At 42.1% G+C, this 15,288-nt stretch overlaps 1 protein-coding gene and 1 long non-coding RNA gene across 7 annotated transcripts in view; one reads left to right on the top strand and one right to left on the bottom strand.

Moving 5' to 3' along the window:
* Positions 1-15,288, bottom strand: part of LOC133475469 (plexin-A1-like) — a 231,610-nt gene that overhangs the window by 19,424 nt on the left and 196,898 nt on the right. For all 5 annotated transcript variants that reach the window (XM_061768359.1, XM_061768375.1, XM_061768394.1 and 2 more), the window contains 4 exons: positions 12,682-12,775; positions 11,637-11,873; positions 10,603-10,746; positions 1,144-1,378 (listed from right to left, as the gene is read on the bottom strand). In XM_061768359.1, coding sequence (XP_061624343.1) covers positions 1,144-1,378; positions 10,603-10,746; positions 11,637-11,873; positions 12,682-12,775 — 710 coding nt within the window. The remainder of the gene's footprint in view (positions 1-1,143; positions 1,379-10,602; positions 10,747-11,636; positions 11,874-12,681; positions 12,776-15,288) is intronic.
* Positions 8-2,872, top strand: LOC133475491 (uncharacterized). Of its 2 annotated transcripts, XR_009787862.1 has the most exons (3): positions 8-261; positions 1,160-1,208; positions 1,839-2,872. It is a non-coding gene; the product is annotated as an uncharacterized LOC133475491 (long non-coding RNA). The 2 variants fall into 2 exon arrangements; XR_009787860.1 differs by lacking the exon at positions 8-261 and having other exon boundaries at positions 1,076-1,208.

Raw genomic sequence — 15,288 nt, 5'->3', positions numbered from 1 at the left:
AAAACAAAACAAAAACAAAAACAAGCAACAGATTGACTGATAGTAAACTGTTGCAGCGGGCTATATGCATTTTCAATTCCATACATTTCACATCGAATTAATAATTCAATTGTACTAAAGCAGTATACGAATACAATTGTCTCACGAGCCTCGTAATCATGTTTCTGCAGTAATTTTCTGTCATCTACCTACTTTGCTGCGTCTGCTGGATGACAAAAGAATTTACAGCCATCTGCATTACCTTTACAGTACTTTACTATGGTAATTTGTGGCTTGCCTTTGTCATTTCTATTGTGTAACTATTTATTCATGTCTGCTCATATGCTACTTTTACACGGTCAATGTTGTGATGTCTGCCTCTAATAATGGCTAGCGGATGATTGAACTACACGTCCCCCCGTCTCGCCCCCCCAAGTCCGCCTCTTTTATCTGCTTCTCTGCCCACACACACTTTTACAATTCTAAAGGACATCTGGGAGAGCAGAAGGCAGCATGGGCTCTTTAGGATGTGGGAATAAGTGCACAGAATGGGTTTTTCACATTGACCTAAATGTTTTTGTATTTTTTTTGAAACACTTATTTCAGAAGAAGGATCAGCTTCAACAAGGGTTTTTAAGAGAAGAGCAATGTGAGAAGAAAAGAATTAAGCAGACCTACATTCAAAGCAATAAGACTCCAGCAAGACCATACACATTGTTACTTGTAATCAATTACTTCAAGTATTCAAGTATTACATTGTTCTAATAATGTATCAGTAAACGTCTTTTTACACTCTGTGAAGATGCAGAACAAATGACGTGAGGCAAATTTGGATTGCGACTCAATCATTTGTTTCATTATGTTTTGCAGTATTACTAACAGTGGTTAATGTCTTTATCCACAAGTATGATAGCTAAGAATGTTAACGCGTTACTTTATAGATTTGCCTGAAAAGTTCTAAAATGTGCTGACCGTTTGACCCCGGGAGATATTTTTGCTTTGTCCATTATTTTCGAATGGGGAATTTTTTTTTTCTCATATCTGAAGCAAACTTCCCAGAATGGATTCCATGAGACCTTCCACGATAAGATCTAATGAACTGTTTGAAACTGCAAATTAGGATAATTTCCTTCGTAGGCGAAGCTGCATGTGTGCTGACCATACCTTCTTTACATTCCAGGGCCACTCTGGACTCCAAGTTGTCCATCTGCAGCTGAAGACGTTTCAGGGTGCGGTCAGCGTCTCTTGATTTTCTCTTATAAGCTATCAGCACAGCGATGATGACCAACAACAGCATCCCGCCGCCACCTCCGATCCCGATGATGGCAGGCAGTGTCAGCAAACTATCCGAGTAGATTTGAAGTGTACCCGGGGAGTACTCGAACCCGCCGGCTCGGATCTGAAAACACACAAATATTTTTAATGATCGAAATGTACACAGAAGTTCCATGACATGGAAGCTGCCTTATCAGAGCTGAATGTTCAGGGTATTGCTCAAAGGATCATTAGGGAAAAGCATATTGCAAATGATTTACTTTTCCCAGAATTCATTTTCTGTTTCTCTTGGGATTCAACTTCATCGAGACGAAAATAAATACGACGTATGAGTTCATCTCACAGCAGCAGATGGTTGGAGGCGAATAGTTGGTGGTCTAAGGAAATGGAAACTTGGTGGTCTGATGAAAGAGAAGTTGTTTGACCCAATTTCTACCTCAAGAAACATGAAATTTTGATCTCCTCTGTAGTCAATATGGAGGACCATTGTTGACAGGCGTTTGCTTGGGGAGACTTACATCACCTTAATTACTGTGAACACTTTTTGTCAGGAATGCTTTGATTTTTTTTTTTTTTGCCTGCAGGGCAGACGCTTAGGGCAGTGGACGATGAAGATCTCACAAGATGGCTTTCTCAGCTTCGTTCACGAGCTCTGGTCTGGAGATACATGGGATTAAAAATAAAAGAACTCATTATGAACCGTTGAAAAATGTTGACGATGGAACATACCACTGCTCACACAAATAAGGAGGATATAAAACGTTGGTGAGAAGGGTTTAAGAAATGCAGTTTGATATTTGGTGCTGCAGAAACAATTAATACATACATTACGCAATTATTTTGTTCTTTACATATGGCTACAATAAGAAATATTGCAGCCATGTATTCCTTGGATAATGCTACAGCACATATAAAGCCTAAACCCTTAACTATGTGGTCAGCAAGAAATAATATGCAAGGGTGACATGGATTTATTCAAGAGAGGAAATGTAAAACAACACAAGAAGCATAAAGCATATTCACCCGCATTAAAAGTAATCAAACAGAGTAATTAGCTATATTTAAATATCTCCCCAAGCAGCTATGGCAATTAGGAAAAGTGAAACAACGTATTTGTTTTTTTAGCGTTCAGTAAGTACATTTGCATAAGAACAGTTTATCTCAGTAAATAAAAAAAGAAACACACAGCGCGGGAATCCATCAAATCAAGCGATCCACTAGGGGGGTTGATACCAGACTCAAATGAATAATGATGATACACTTTGAAGTTCTTCTAAGTGAACTTCCGTGTCTAATTAGGAGAACAAAATCAAAGCAAAAAAATTGTAGCGTCAATAGCTACGTACTATATGTAGTGTATGTGTACAAACGAAACTAGCACTAGGAGAGACAATTGCAACACCTTGAACATACACTATACGAATAAGCGGACAGTAATCAATGAGTTGAAATGACATTAATATAAACAGGACATTAGCATTAGCAGGAATCTATTAACGTTTCAGTCTACTTAGCTGCTCAAACTGACGGGTTAAAAATTCATGTGTGATGCAGTTTTAACTGATTTTTGTTATTGTACTGAGCTCCTTTAAACCATAAATACATGCTACATATTTGACAGATGTCAAGAGGTGATTTCTTTTTGTTTTTTTGTCATGAAAAAACACAAGCGTAGATTTCATCAGAAATTGTGAGGCTTTAAGTCATCTTAGGAACAACTGCAATTCTACATCTACAGTAGATAATCAAAGGTAAGTGCATTGGGTAATAGAAGTGGGCAATACACATACTAAAACATGTTTCATTCAAGAGCATCCAAAAGGAAAGGCGGAGTGATTTCTGATTGCTAACAGCAACAGAACAACCAGCGTGAAAGGTTCCCTGTTACTTCCTACTAAGGCTGCTATGCAAAGCACTTCCAAATATGACCAAACTCGCACCGGGGCACTGCCGTCCTTGCTTTGAACACCAAGATTACGTTAGGAAATGCACTCCAAGAGCACATGCGACACTCCGGAAACTCCGTTCGGAAACTCAGAGCGTTGTTGGGGAGTTACGTTTGGTTATTCAGAGCGCCACGGTCTGGAAGTGCACTCCCGCCGCTCCGACTGAGGAGACTGAGCGGCCGGAGCGTCGGGCAGGACGAGATGTCTACAGGCCGAACTGACACGTTCAATATGGCGGACGCCCTGATGTATCCCTGCCAATGGCCAACACGCTCGTTCGTAAATTCCTCGAAAATGGAGCACGCTCTGCCTCTCTGAACGCTGCACTCTCAGAGCGTCAGATTGAATTTCCCAACGTACCCCAAGAAAACCAAGTGCAGTGTAAAAAGGCCTTAAGGATGTGAGCTTTGGACCAGAGGGTTTGGGGTTCAAGTCCTATCACAGACAAAAATTTGGGCTGATTGCTGGAGAGAACTGAACCCCAAACTATTCTTGGGCGCAAGATGAACCTTGGAAGCTTTGCATTTAAGGGATTCAATGTTTTTATTCCAAGGAAAGAACACGTACGAGAGCTGAGATAAGCACAACAAATTCAATAATAATATAATAAATAATGACAACTCCAAAATAATGATTTGCATTACCAAGATATTTTCAAACCCCAGCCTTTTTAGGTGCCGGCGTGACAGTGTGTGGGTGACGGAATATTCCGTGGTTTACATCCATGTTTTTTGCTCTGTCTGTATACTGGCTCGTGAGCTTTCGTCCTGTGTTCTTACTATTTTTTCTGTCTAACAGTAAGCACATCAATGAGTCCTTCAGAGTTACACACTGTTTACATTTTATTCTGGGAATCTCGTTCTTTTGCTGTGACACCATCCACCCAGCATCTTAGTGTACTCAACTCGGACTTTGTTTATTCATTACACTGACCTTTTTGTCACATGTCCTGGTCTTATTCGTTTTCGGATCCTCTCGAGTGCCGCTTGTCTATTGGTTTTGTATTTCGAGCCCTTGCGTGCTCCTTTTGTTTAATTAAAATTTGTTTTGGGACTTTTTGTCTCGAGTAAATTCTTGGGATCCGCATTTCACGGCACAGCCGTCCCTGACAATTTTAGAGAAACTCTAGTATCTTTCCAGTACTGCAATGTACTGTACATGGTCGTGCACTGGCTTTTGGCAAAACAGAATGTTGTGACTGTATCAAAGTTCCATAATTTTTTTCAGGGAAAACCACAGCTCTTAAATGACTTCAGGTTTTGACTACGGTCAACAAATCTCATGAGACAAAAGTTCAGGGAGCATTTAAGGTTTTTTTATTTTCATTTTGTATTTTTCTTGCAACTCCTATGCCAAATGAAGGAGCAGACTCAACAAGGGGGTGTTAAGACAAGAAGAAGGTGGGTGTAAGTGTTGCTCGGCATTTCTTTTCCTCATTTATGATACATAATTCATAACTTGGGTTATCATTTATGACATTGTAAATCTATAAATGTCTTGATGTCAATATAGTTACTATGTTAATGAAATGTGATAGACAAGGAATGTCCGACGTTTATTATGGTTGACAATGTTGTATGTGTTCAATGTCTAGAACAATTTTTTGGTTGTGTTGCTACGAAGGTTAAAAGGATGACAGCCACTCGTTTTGTAATTGTTTTGGCATTGTCTGACTCTATGTCTAATGCTAATGCTACGTCTGAAGCCAAAGGGACGAGAAACAAGCTTTAAAGAAACTTTGAGGATATTACCGGACTTTCAACCTCATTTCATGGCAAGAAGCCTTTCAGGTATTGCTTTGTTGTGATTTTATTTATTTTATGTCAACACCGTGCATCTTATTTATTGCTTAATAAATGTAGTTCCTATGGCATGAGCAAGATGTGCAAGGATGAAGATGCCCAAGCAATAAACGCCCGTTCCAAAGAACGGTCTGTGTCTGTGTTGCTGTGAACAGAGCTAGAGTGGGGAAAGAAGACTATACGACACAGGTTGCAGTAAGTGAAGTAATCATCCTCTCACCAAACAAAGCAGTAAGACTCCGACATTACCAGAAACATCGTCACTTATCAAAGTCACGCTAGGTTATTGTTGTACTATTAACAGTGCTTGACAACAATATATCCTAAGATGATAGGAGTGCCGTGTGAGCGCAAGCATGACTCAAAGATGTCAGCGTCTATTTTTACTCTTGTGACAGACCGAAGGACTGATGGAGGAACTAAAAAGCTGTAGGCCAAAACAACAAACGAGTTTCTTTGAAAAACTCGAGGGAGGCGTGCAGCTGCCAACACGCAGCTGAGCGTCAGAAGGGACAGGCAAAGGCTGGCTGACACACACACATTGTAGGGCCCTCGCTTTACAGCCACACAAGCTGTGTGTGTCTGGACAACCATTGGGGTCCCCTGTAAGTAGGTCATTCTACATGGGGAAAATCTTTGTGCAACAGCTGCGTCCCTCTCCGCACTATCACTCGCAACACATGCATACATGTGCACTTAAACATAGTATATCAATATTAGACTTTACACCGATTTTATCGGGCTGATCGGTATCGGCCGGTATTTAGCATTTTATGCTGATCGGCTGATCGGCTTTAATGTCATAATTTGCCAATCCGATCAATGACGTCATTGATCGGCTCCGCAAAAGACATTTACTCCGCCGGGCCGTGTGCACAGTATATTTGAATCCAAAAGCTAGTTTATTCATTAGACGTAGTATTGGAAATATCTGACGGCCAATAAAGTTATTTAAAAAAAAATAATAATAACATGTCGGCGGCGTGGAACAGACAACACGTCTGAGACAGACAACACGTAATGCCCGGATCAGACTACAAGACAAATTTGCTCTTTCACGATTGCAGTCAGACTACTAAAATAAAATCTTGTATTTCAATACCACCGCATCCCGTTTTTTACGATCATTGGGCTTTATCTTGTCAACTCGAATGCAGGCAATACAATGCAGGCAACTCGAATGCAGGCAATACAATGCTATGTAGCCTAGCAAGCTAGCGGTAGCACGAACGGTTGGACATAAACATGCCACGATTCTGTCGAATCATGCTCTAAAGTTTCGGTGTGGGTGAAGTCGTTGAATTAAAAATAAAGTAATTTAATTACAGCAAGTTAGCACCCATTATTTCTGTCACGTTGTAATGTTGGTTTGACCTGACTGAAAAAATTCTGATCGTGTAAAGCCTAATAAATATACATAAGTATTCACCGCTGCAGATAAGCACATATAAAGTTGATGCTTATAGACAGTACAAAGAAGTAAAGGGATGGCTTTTTTTGTTCGGTTTCTGTCAAAAAATGGTCAAACTCAACCAATACCTCATCATATTGCATCACTTCGATATCCAGCATGACATTTTCTGGTTTAATGCAAGTGTGTGTTATGTAAGGGTTTTAAATAAGTTGTGCAGAGTTCCACCTTGGAGCTGGCTGGTTGATGCCGTTGAGAGCTATCATGCTGAATTAAATGGATATGCTGTCATTCAATTTGGAGGCATATTGGCTGTCGCTAGCAGGGAACAAATGTCAAAAAGATATAGCAAGGCCATTTGAGACGACATCGGCGATAAGTTTAAAAAGGGGCATGGGGGATAGTGAGTGGGTGTACTGGCACAAATATTCAAACATACATCCAAATATATTCCGAGCGGGAGCTGTGTCGTCTGCCTGAGGTTTGACCTTCTTCAGTGCAAGATGTGGTGATTTTAAAAGTCTGTTGCAGTCAAAGTGAATCAGAAATGTGCTTCTTCAGTCTGGTGGCAGTTCGAAACAAGCACCGCTCAACGCTCGCTGTGGGCTGCACTTACTAAGTTTGTTTGTATTGCCTTTCTGATTCTAAAGTGACGAAAATGACATTGACATGATTCACACCACGGATGCTTGGGGGAAAAAAATGTTACATTGCTTTTTGACACAGCCTCCTCAGCCTTTCTTAAAGGTGTGAAAATGGCTTTGCTGTGATTCCTTGGCTATTTAGGACCCCAACTCCCCAAATATAATTTTTTTATTTTTTTTATTTTTTTTATTTCATATGTTTTGCTATGACTCACATTTCTCTTTAGATCAAGGCTTCTTGCAGTCTTTGAATTAAAAAAACTATAAACCATCTTTGATTGGCATCTAACTAACTGTTCATACAGCTATTGGCTGGACTACAAGTCAGTCATTACTGACAGCAACCTAATTGGACAGATCCGTCACCCAGTCTTGGGTACTTCCCAGTCCTTATATAAATTATTCATCCATCCATTTTCTGAACCACTTATCCTCACTAGGGTCGCGGGAGTGCTGGAGCCAATCCCAGCTATCTTCGGGCATGAGGCGGGCTACACCCTGAACTGGTTGCCAGCCAATCGCAGGGCATATATTAATTATTCTATACATTATGTTAATCATTATCACCAGCGATTACCCACAGCTCCAGTTTACATGTTTCTAGTCGGTTAGGCGTTAGGACATAGATATATACATACATATAAATAGAATATACAATTTAACAAGTGCGGCACGGTGGACGACTGGTTAGAGCGTCAGCCTCACAGTTCTGAGGACCCGGGTTCATTCCCCGGTCCCGCCTGTGTGGAGTTTGCATGTTCTCCCCGTGCCTGCGTGGGTTTTCTCCGGGCACTCCGGTTTCCTCCCACATCCCCAAAACATGCATTAATTGGAGACTCTAAATTGCCCGTAGGTGTGACTGTGAGTGCGACTGGTTGTTTGTTTGTATGTGCCCTGCAATTGGCTGGCAACCAGTTCAGGGTGTACCCCGCCTCCTGCCCGATGACAGCTGGGATAGGCTCCAGCACGCCCGCGACCCTAGTGAGGAGAAGCGGCTCAGAAAATGGATGGATGGATGGATGGAATTTAACAAGTATAACTTTATTGTTCTTCACTTCTGTAAAAGTGGGTCACGACTTGGCAACAATAGGAAGATGTGGGTCCCAGGGTAACAACAGTTGAGAACCACTGTTTTAAATGGTAAATAGAGTGCACTTTTATAGCGCTTTATCTACACCATCACAGTGCCCAAGGCCATTTCCAAAGGCTCACATTCACCCATTTTCACACAAATTCAAACACCGATGGATGGCTGCTGCCATGCAAGGCGCCGCTTTCAGTGGTTAATTTATTTTTTACGCTTGCATGTCAAGAATGTTAAGAAAAGAGAGATCAGCGATAAAACTCACTGCATTATGCATGTCATTTGTCATTAGGTAACTTGAGTTTTTATAGTTTTTCTATTTTACTATTAACAGTTGTTAATGGTGCTCAACCTTTGGGAATTTAAAACATTTTACAAAAATGTTTTATCATGTTGACAATTTCATCCTGGAAAAGATTAATTGAAATTGCCATGAATATATTTTTTTTAAATTGAAGAACAAATCCGAGGTTGACTGGAATAGAATAGATTGAGGAATTCAAGATTGTTGTGGAAACTGTGTGAACATGAAGTTTGACTTTTAACCCAAATTCTAATCTAGGTCTTGCTGCACTGTACGACAGGGGGTGAAAGGTTGTAAACATGCCCAAATATGAGTTTGGGTACAAAGCAAAGCTATGTGTCAGAGCAATTTGAAAAAAACATCTTGAGGGTTATGTTCATTTTATTCTCTCTGCCATACTATTTAACACTGACTAAAACTAATACAAATATTGGAAAAACAGAGTGCACCGAGGGACTTAACACCCAGCAGCACCTGCAGCAAAGAACTGCTGATGCATGCACAGTTGCTGATGTGAGTATGCTTCACTGGATGGAAAGAAATGTTTTTGGTTTTTTTCCACGTGCAAACGTGCCAAGGTTCATTCAATTGGACGTGTCACACACTTCAGCCCTAACAGATTAAACTCAACATTAAAAGCGTACCGTGGCTCTGTAGCACTTTTCATCTTTCTAGATCAAGTGAAAAGTTATTTGAAAAAAAACAAGACCTCCACTACCCGATGCTCAGCAACAGGCAAGGGGAGAACCTGTAAAGTTAAGAATGTTAATTAAGCATTACATATTTAACAGCCACCTTGGTGTGCAAGCTTAGTGAAGCGTAACCTGGATCTGTCAGAGGAAACTGTTGTGGAAAGCCACAAGGGTTTATTCCCATAATTCAACAGCAAGGTTAGAGTGACATTATGTGCTGAGATTGTCAGATGGGAATATTTCCAAATGCATAAACATGAATGAGGTCAGTTTGAACATACCTTAACCCAGCAGGCATTACAAAAAGGACCAGTGATGAAGTAATGGATATAAAGGATCAAATGTAGTGTACAGAGATTTCTGCAGGAAAGATATTAAACTTGAAGTCTGTAATATGAACCCCATCGGAAGTAAATCATTAGGTCTCAAACACATTAAAATGAATTGTTAATCAGATTAGAGACAATAAATGTCACCACTAAGACCTCATGAAATGGTCAAATAACAGAAAGTAGTACTCTACGACTTATTTACAACTCACTCCCCCCAAAAAAGTGGGCTTACTATCAGGGCCGTGAAAACAAATTGACACCCGTAACTCATTTGCGCCGCCCGGAACCATTTGGCCACAGTCCACGTTTACCGCACAGACATTTGTTGCAGACGGACGCAGCTTTGGGCCAGTGAAAAGCATTGTCAAAACAACAGAGGAGCGTCTGTACGTGATTTTTAAGAAACTATTACATGTGTAATGTACATATAACGTGATGTAGTGGTGAGCTAAATGGTAGTTGTTTGTTTTTTTTTTTTAAACCTAAATTGGTCATTGCTAGCGCGCTAATGCTAAACGCGAATGCTAACTGTTTAGTAAAGGCTGATTTTGTCTCAAATTCTGTACAGTTTATACTACACACTCAGTACCAAAATATGCAGTTCAAGGACAGAAGTCCAGCCCTCACAATTGAGAATAAAATGCATGTTAATAGTTTTAAAAAAATCAATAAAAAACATTTCTTTTTCTTAGGGGCTGGGGGGTCGGGTCCTTGATTACTCAAGTACACGACAAAATATATGTAGGATAATGGATTCTAAACTGATTCGGTACTTCCTATGTATGAGCTGAATAAGACTTGCCAGGATAGGCTTATAATAATAATAATAATAATAATAATAATAATAATAAGAGTATCATTTTAAAAAAGGGGGAAAAAAGAAAGATAAAGATAAAGGAAGCCCTTACTGGTACTCAACGTTCTGTTTACATTCTGCTTGTAACAACCAACATGATGGTTTGGCAAATTTGCGCACTGTATTACATTCAAGCTCATCTGTTCCAGCACATGATCGTCACATGCAGCAAAAGTCCAACGGTGACACACTCCACAAGTCATCCACAAGACACACCATAGTACATACAATTATACTTGAAACATCGACAGAGTGTGTCCCAGAAAGTCGCACTGACCGTGACTTTATGTTGTCCGGTAAGGTTGGGCCATTCGCACAGCAATTGGCTCTCAGACAGGGTGAGGACGCACGGAGTCTCTCCAATGAACACCGTGTAATTCAGTCGACTGTTACCTGGGGCTGCCGGGATCAGGTTACGACCCTAAATGAAGGAAATGAAAAAATACAATGAGGAATTATTTTTTGTTAACCTTGTTTATGAACAATGTCCACCCATCCGTTCTGTTTAGCACTTGTCCTCATTACTGTCATGGGTGACCTGGAGCCTATCCCAGCTGACTTTGGGTGAGAGACAGAGTTCAGCCTGGTCTGGTTGCCAATTGCAGTCAATGAACATCAGTCAGACCATTTGGCCCATCGCAGGGCACATATAAACAAACAACCATCAACACTCACATACTGTATGCACAATTTAGACTATTCAGGGAACCTAACTTACACTGTATTTCCATGTTCCCGTCACAACAAATACAAATCAACCATCAGTCCTTTATTTTTTTACACTTAAATTGAAATAACACAACATTTCAGGGCTGAGAAGCGGCACCGGCACTTCACTTCTGCATCGTACTTATCTAAATTTGCACGTGCGTCTGTGAAACAACCAGATAACCTGGAGGAAAATAAATGCAAAACAGCATGAAACTTGGCAAAAAAACTTCAGGAAAGTAAATGAGTTGGTTGAAAAAAGAGCCTATGAAAAAATAATACGTGGGACTTAAGAGAAGTGAGTGAGAGGCGATGGCTTCTGAGTCTCCTGTTGCTTTAGCAGTGGGACACAGCGACACACTCCCCTTCCTAATTCCATTGTCTCTGACTGAGCCCATAACCCACTCCACAACCTGGTAAACATCCTCCATTCCATCTTAACAATGCGCACACACATGCACACACGTTATAATAAGATCCTCTATTTCTACTTCTGTTATATTGCTACTCTGAGTATTTTGTGTTATCTCCATTTACAATTCTAGTTATTTATTAATTAGAAAAACCTTCATTCCCTAAGTGAAAACAGTGATCATTTCTGACCTTAAGTATCAGCGGAGAAGTTGGTTTGAGCTCCATTATCCCAGATGAGCTCAGCGGTTCAAACACGGGGTCGGGATAGTAGCTGAAAGTCTCGTTGACCACCACTAAGGAGTTCACATTGTCCATGTAAAACCCAATCTCATCAGGACCGGTGCCGGTTTCGGGAAAACTCAGCTCGGAGTCTGCCACAGATGGAGCGAGGCAGACCATGACTGAGTTGTTGTATACGGTACAGTTCTGAAAATGAGAGTGAAAGCGAGGAGTTAGTTGAACAAGGAGTTAGTTGAACAATTCTAACATGAGTGTACTTCTGACCATTTCTTTGTCACGTAATAATGGCACAATTACCACTGTCCTTTTAGTATTTGGCTTAAAAGTATAAGTTCCACTGCCAATAAATATATAATAGATGGATGAATGAATGAATGAATATAAAAAAAGAAAATATAAGAAAAAAATACATACATAAATAAGAGTTCCTTCGTTCTGTTTTTCCCATTAAGTTTTCCATTTAAAGACAGTCAAGTTGAGCTAATTTCTCAGTTTTAACCAATTAATTTATATAATGTCAACGTGACACAAAAAGTATTTCTTTTGTTGTATCTTTCATTTTGTGACACAAAGTCATGTGGCACATTGATATCTGAAATGTGACGTGACGTTCGAGACCGAAGAAGTTGAGTGATCGACACATTTTCTGTCACCTTAAGCAGAAGACGCTGGAGCATGATGTTTGTGCTGTGTGAATCTGACAGATTATGCTTGTTTGAAAGTAAATAATGTACGTGTCTAGATATCTGAACTCGCAAAAGCCTGCGAGAGCAGCTGCGCTAAGCTGTCGTTTTAATTCATAATTCAAACTTTTCTTATTATGTGGGATAAAGTCAATAATTCAACCCACATAGACTTGTTCATATTCAAGATTTACAGTGCATTTAAAGTAGTTTCTCTTGTAATGCAGTGAAACAGTCACCATCCCATAACTGCTAATCTTTTCAATAAACAACTAAATAAAACATTTAAATGCGGAAAGAATAATACTCACATGGAAAGACTCTGCCTGCCCATACTTGGCCCTGATCTTTGGTTCCCGGATGGTTGCTAGGTTGGTCCCGCTCACTGTCAGAAGAGTTCCACCACTGCACAGAAGACAGAAGAAGAGATTTATACTTTTCCAGCAAGAACACTCTCAAGGACGTGGAATGTCACCTCTCTGGCAGGGAAGGAGCCCGAGCCGGTGTGTAAGGTCGAGAAGTTCCGACGAGATATAGTCGGACTCGCCTCCACACACAGCTTGGGCTCTGGTACCAGGGGCGGAGCTGTCAACTGATCACCACCTGGTGGGGTAAGATGCCGGTCTGACTTGCAGGCCCAAATGTATTGTGAGGGTCTGCTGGGAACGTCTGGCAGAATCCCCTGTCAGAAGTTTCAACTCCCCCCTCCGACAGAACTTTGCTCATGTTCCGGGGAAGGCGGGGGACATTGAGTCCGAGTGGAAAATGTTCCGTGCCTCCATTGCTGAGGCGGCCGACTGGAGCTGTGGCCGTAAGGTGGTCGGTGCCTGTCGAACCCGTTGGTGGGCACCAACGGTGAGTGGTTAAAGCTGAAGAAGGAGTCCTATCGGGCCTTTTTGGCCTGTGGGACTCCTGAGGCAGCTGATGGGTACCGGCTGGCCAAGCGGAATGCAGCTTTGGTGGTCGCTGAAGCAAAAACTCGGGTATGGGAGGAGTTCGGTAAGGCCATGGCGAAAGACTTCCGGACGGCTTCGAGGAAATTCTGGTCCGCCATCCGGCGTCTCAGGAGGGGGAAGCAGTGCACCATCAACACTGTGTATAGTGGGGATGGGGCGCTGCTGACCTCGACTCGGGACGTTGTGAGCTGGTGGGGAGAATACTTCGAAGACCTCTTCAATTCCACCGACATGCCTTCCCATGAGGAAGCAGAGCCTGGTTCTCTGAGACGGGCTCTCCTATCTCTGGGGTTGATGTCACCAAGTTGTTTAAGAAGCTCCTCTGTGGTAGGGCCCCGGGGGTGGTTGAGATTCGCCCAGAGTTCCTACAGGATCTAGATGTTGTGGGGCTGTCCTGGTTGACACGCCTCTGCAACATCACGTGGATATTGGGGACAGTGCCTCTGGATTGGCAGACTGGGGTGGTGGTCCCCCTTTTTAAGAAGGGGAACCGGAGGCTGTGTTCCAACCACAGGGGGATCACACTCCTCAGCGTCCCTGGTAAGGTCTATTCAGGGGTGCTGGAGAGGAGGGTCCGTCGGGAAGTCGAATCTCAGATTCAGGAGGAGTAGTGTGGTTTACGTCCTGGCAGTGGAACAGTGGACTAGCTCTACACCCTCGGCAGGGTCCTCGGGGGTGTGTGGGAGTTCGCCCAACCAGTCTACATGTGTTTTTTGGACTTGGAGTATCTTGGGGTCTTGTTCACGAGTGAGGGAAGAATGGAATGGGAGATCGACAGGCGGATCGGTGCAGCGTCTGCAGTGATGCAGACTTTGTATCGGTCCGTTGTGGTACAGAAGGAGCTAAGCCGAAAGGCGAAGCTCTCAATTTACTGGTCGATCTACGTTCCGACCCTCTCCTATGGTCACAAGCTGTGGGTCGTGACCCAAAGAACAAGATACCGGACATAAGCGACCAAAATGAGTTTCCTCCGCAGGGTGTTCGGGCTCTCCCTTAGAGATAGGGTGAGAAGCTCGGTCATCCGGGAGGATCTCAGATTAGAGCCGCCGCTCCTCCACGTTGAGATGAGCCAGATGAGGTGGCTGGGGCATCTGATTCGGAGGCCTCCCAGACGCCTCCCTGGTGAGGTGTTCCGGGCACGTCCCACCGGGAGGAGACCCCGGGGACGACCCAGGACACGCTGGAGAGACTACGTCTTTCGGCTGGCCTGGGAACGCCTCGGGATCCCCCCGGAAGAGCTGGATGAAGTAGCCGGGGAGAGGGAAGTCTGGGTGTCCCTGTTAAAGCGACTGCCCCCACGACCCGACCTCGGATAAGCGGTAGAAAATGGATGGATGGATGGATGGATGGACCACAGACCCACCAAAGTTGACAATACTTCATGTTTAGGCTTCATTTGTGTTTACATATATCATATATTTGTCTAGATACATGAAAATGATAAAAATCTACTGTATTTAACGTTTGTCTGAAGACACCAGTCCTGAAGAAATCAAAATCTTAACAAGTTCGGCTTCAAACAACCACATCATCAATTCTTGTTATGCTCGCTAACGTAGCAGACACAAGAAGTCAGCTATCCCGTTTTCCGTGTTGGTCACGTGACCTTCTACTATACTTCTACTATAGTTGATTGTTAAAACAGTTCAATGGCTCAGTCTGAACAAGTTCAACAAAATAATGGAGTACCTCCACAACAGAAGAGGAAGATATTTTTTTTTCCTTTGTCACATTTTGAGGGGACAAAAAGCTCTTCACTTTATCCTTATTTTTCTAATGTATAGTGCATGAATATAATTGATAAAAGTCAAGCATGTACATAGAAGTGAAGGTGTACAATTTGGTCATGATCAATATTGAATCAATATTTTTTTTTCATTATTCTGTTGCTATACTGGCTGACATTCTTGTTTCAATGGATTCTATTTGATATCTACACGTGCTACGCTATCTGTAATGTGA

The sequence above is a fragment of the Phyllopteryx taeniolatus genome, chromosome 1 (assembly GCF_024500385.1).
Source record: "Phyllopteryx taeniolatus isolate TA_2022b chromosome 1, UOR_Ptae_1.2, whole genome shotgun sequence".
Classification (NCBI taxonomy): domain Eukaryota; kingdom Metazoa; phylum Chordata; class Actinopteri; order Syngnathiformes; family Syngnathidae; genus Phyllopteryx; species Phyllopteryx taeniolatus.
The sequence above is the reverse complement of the archived record's forward strand: the minus strand, read 5'-3'. Positions and strand labels throughout refer to the sequence as shown.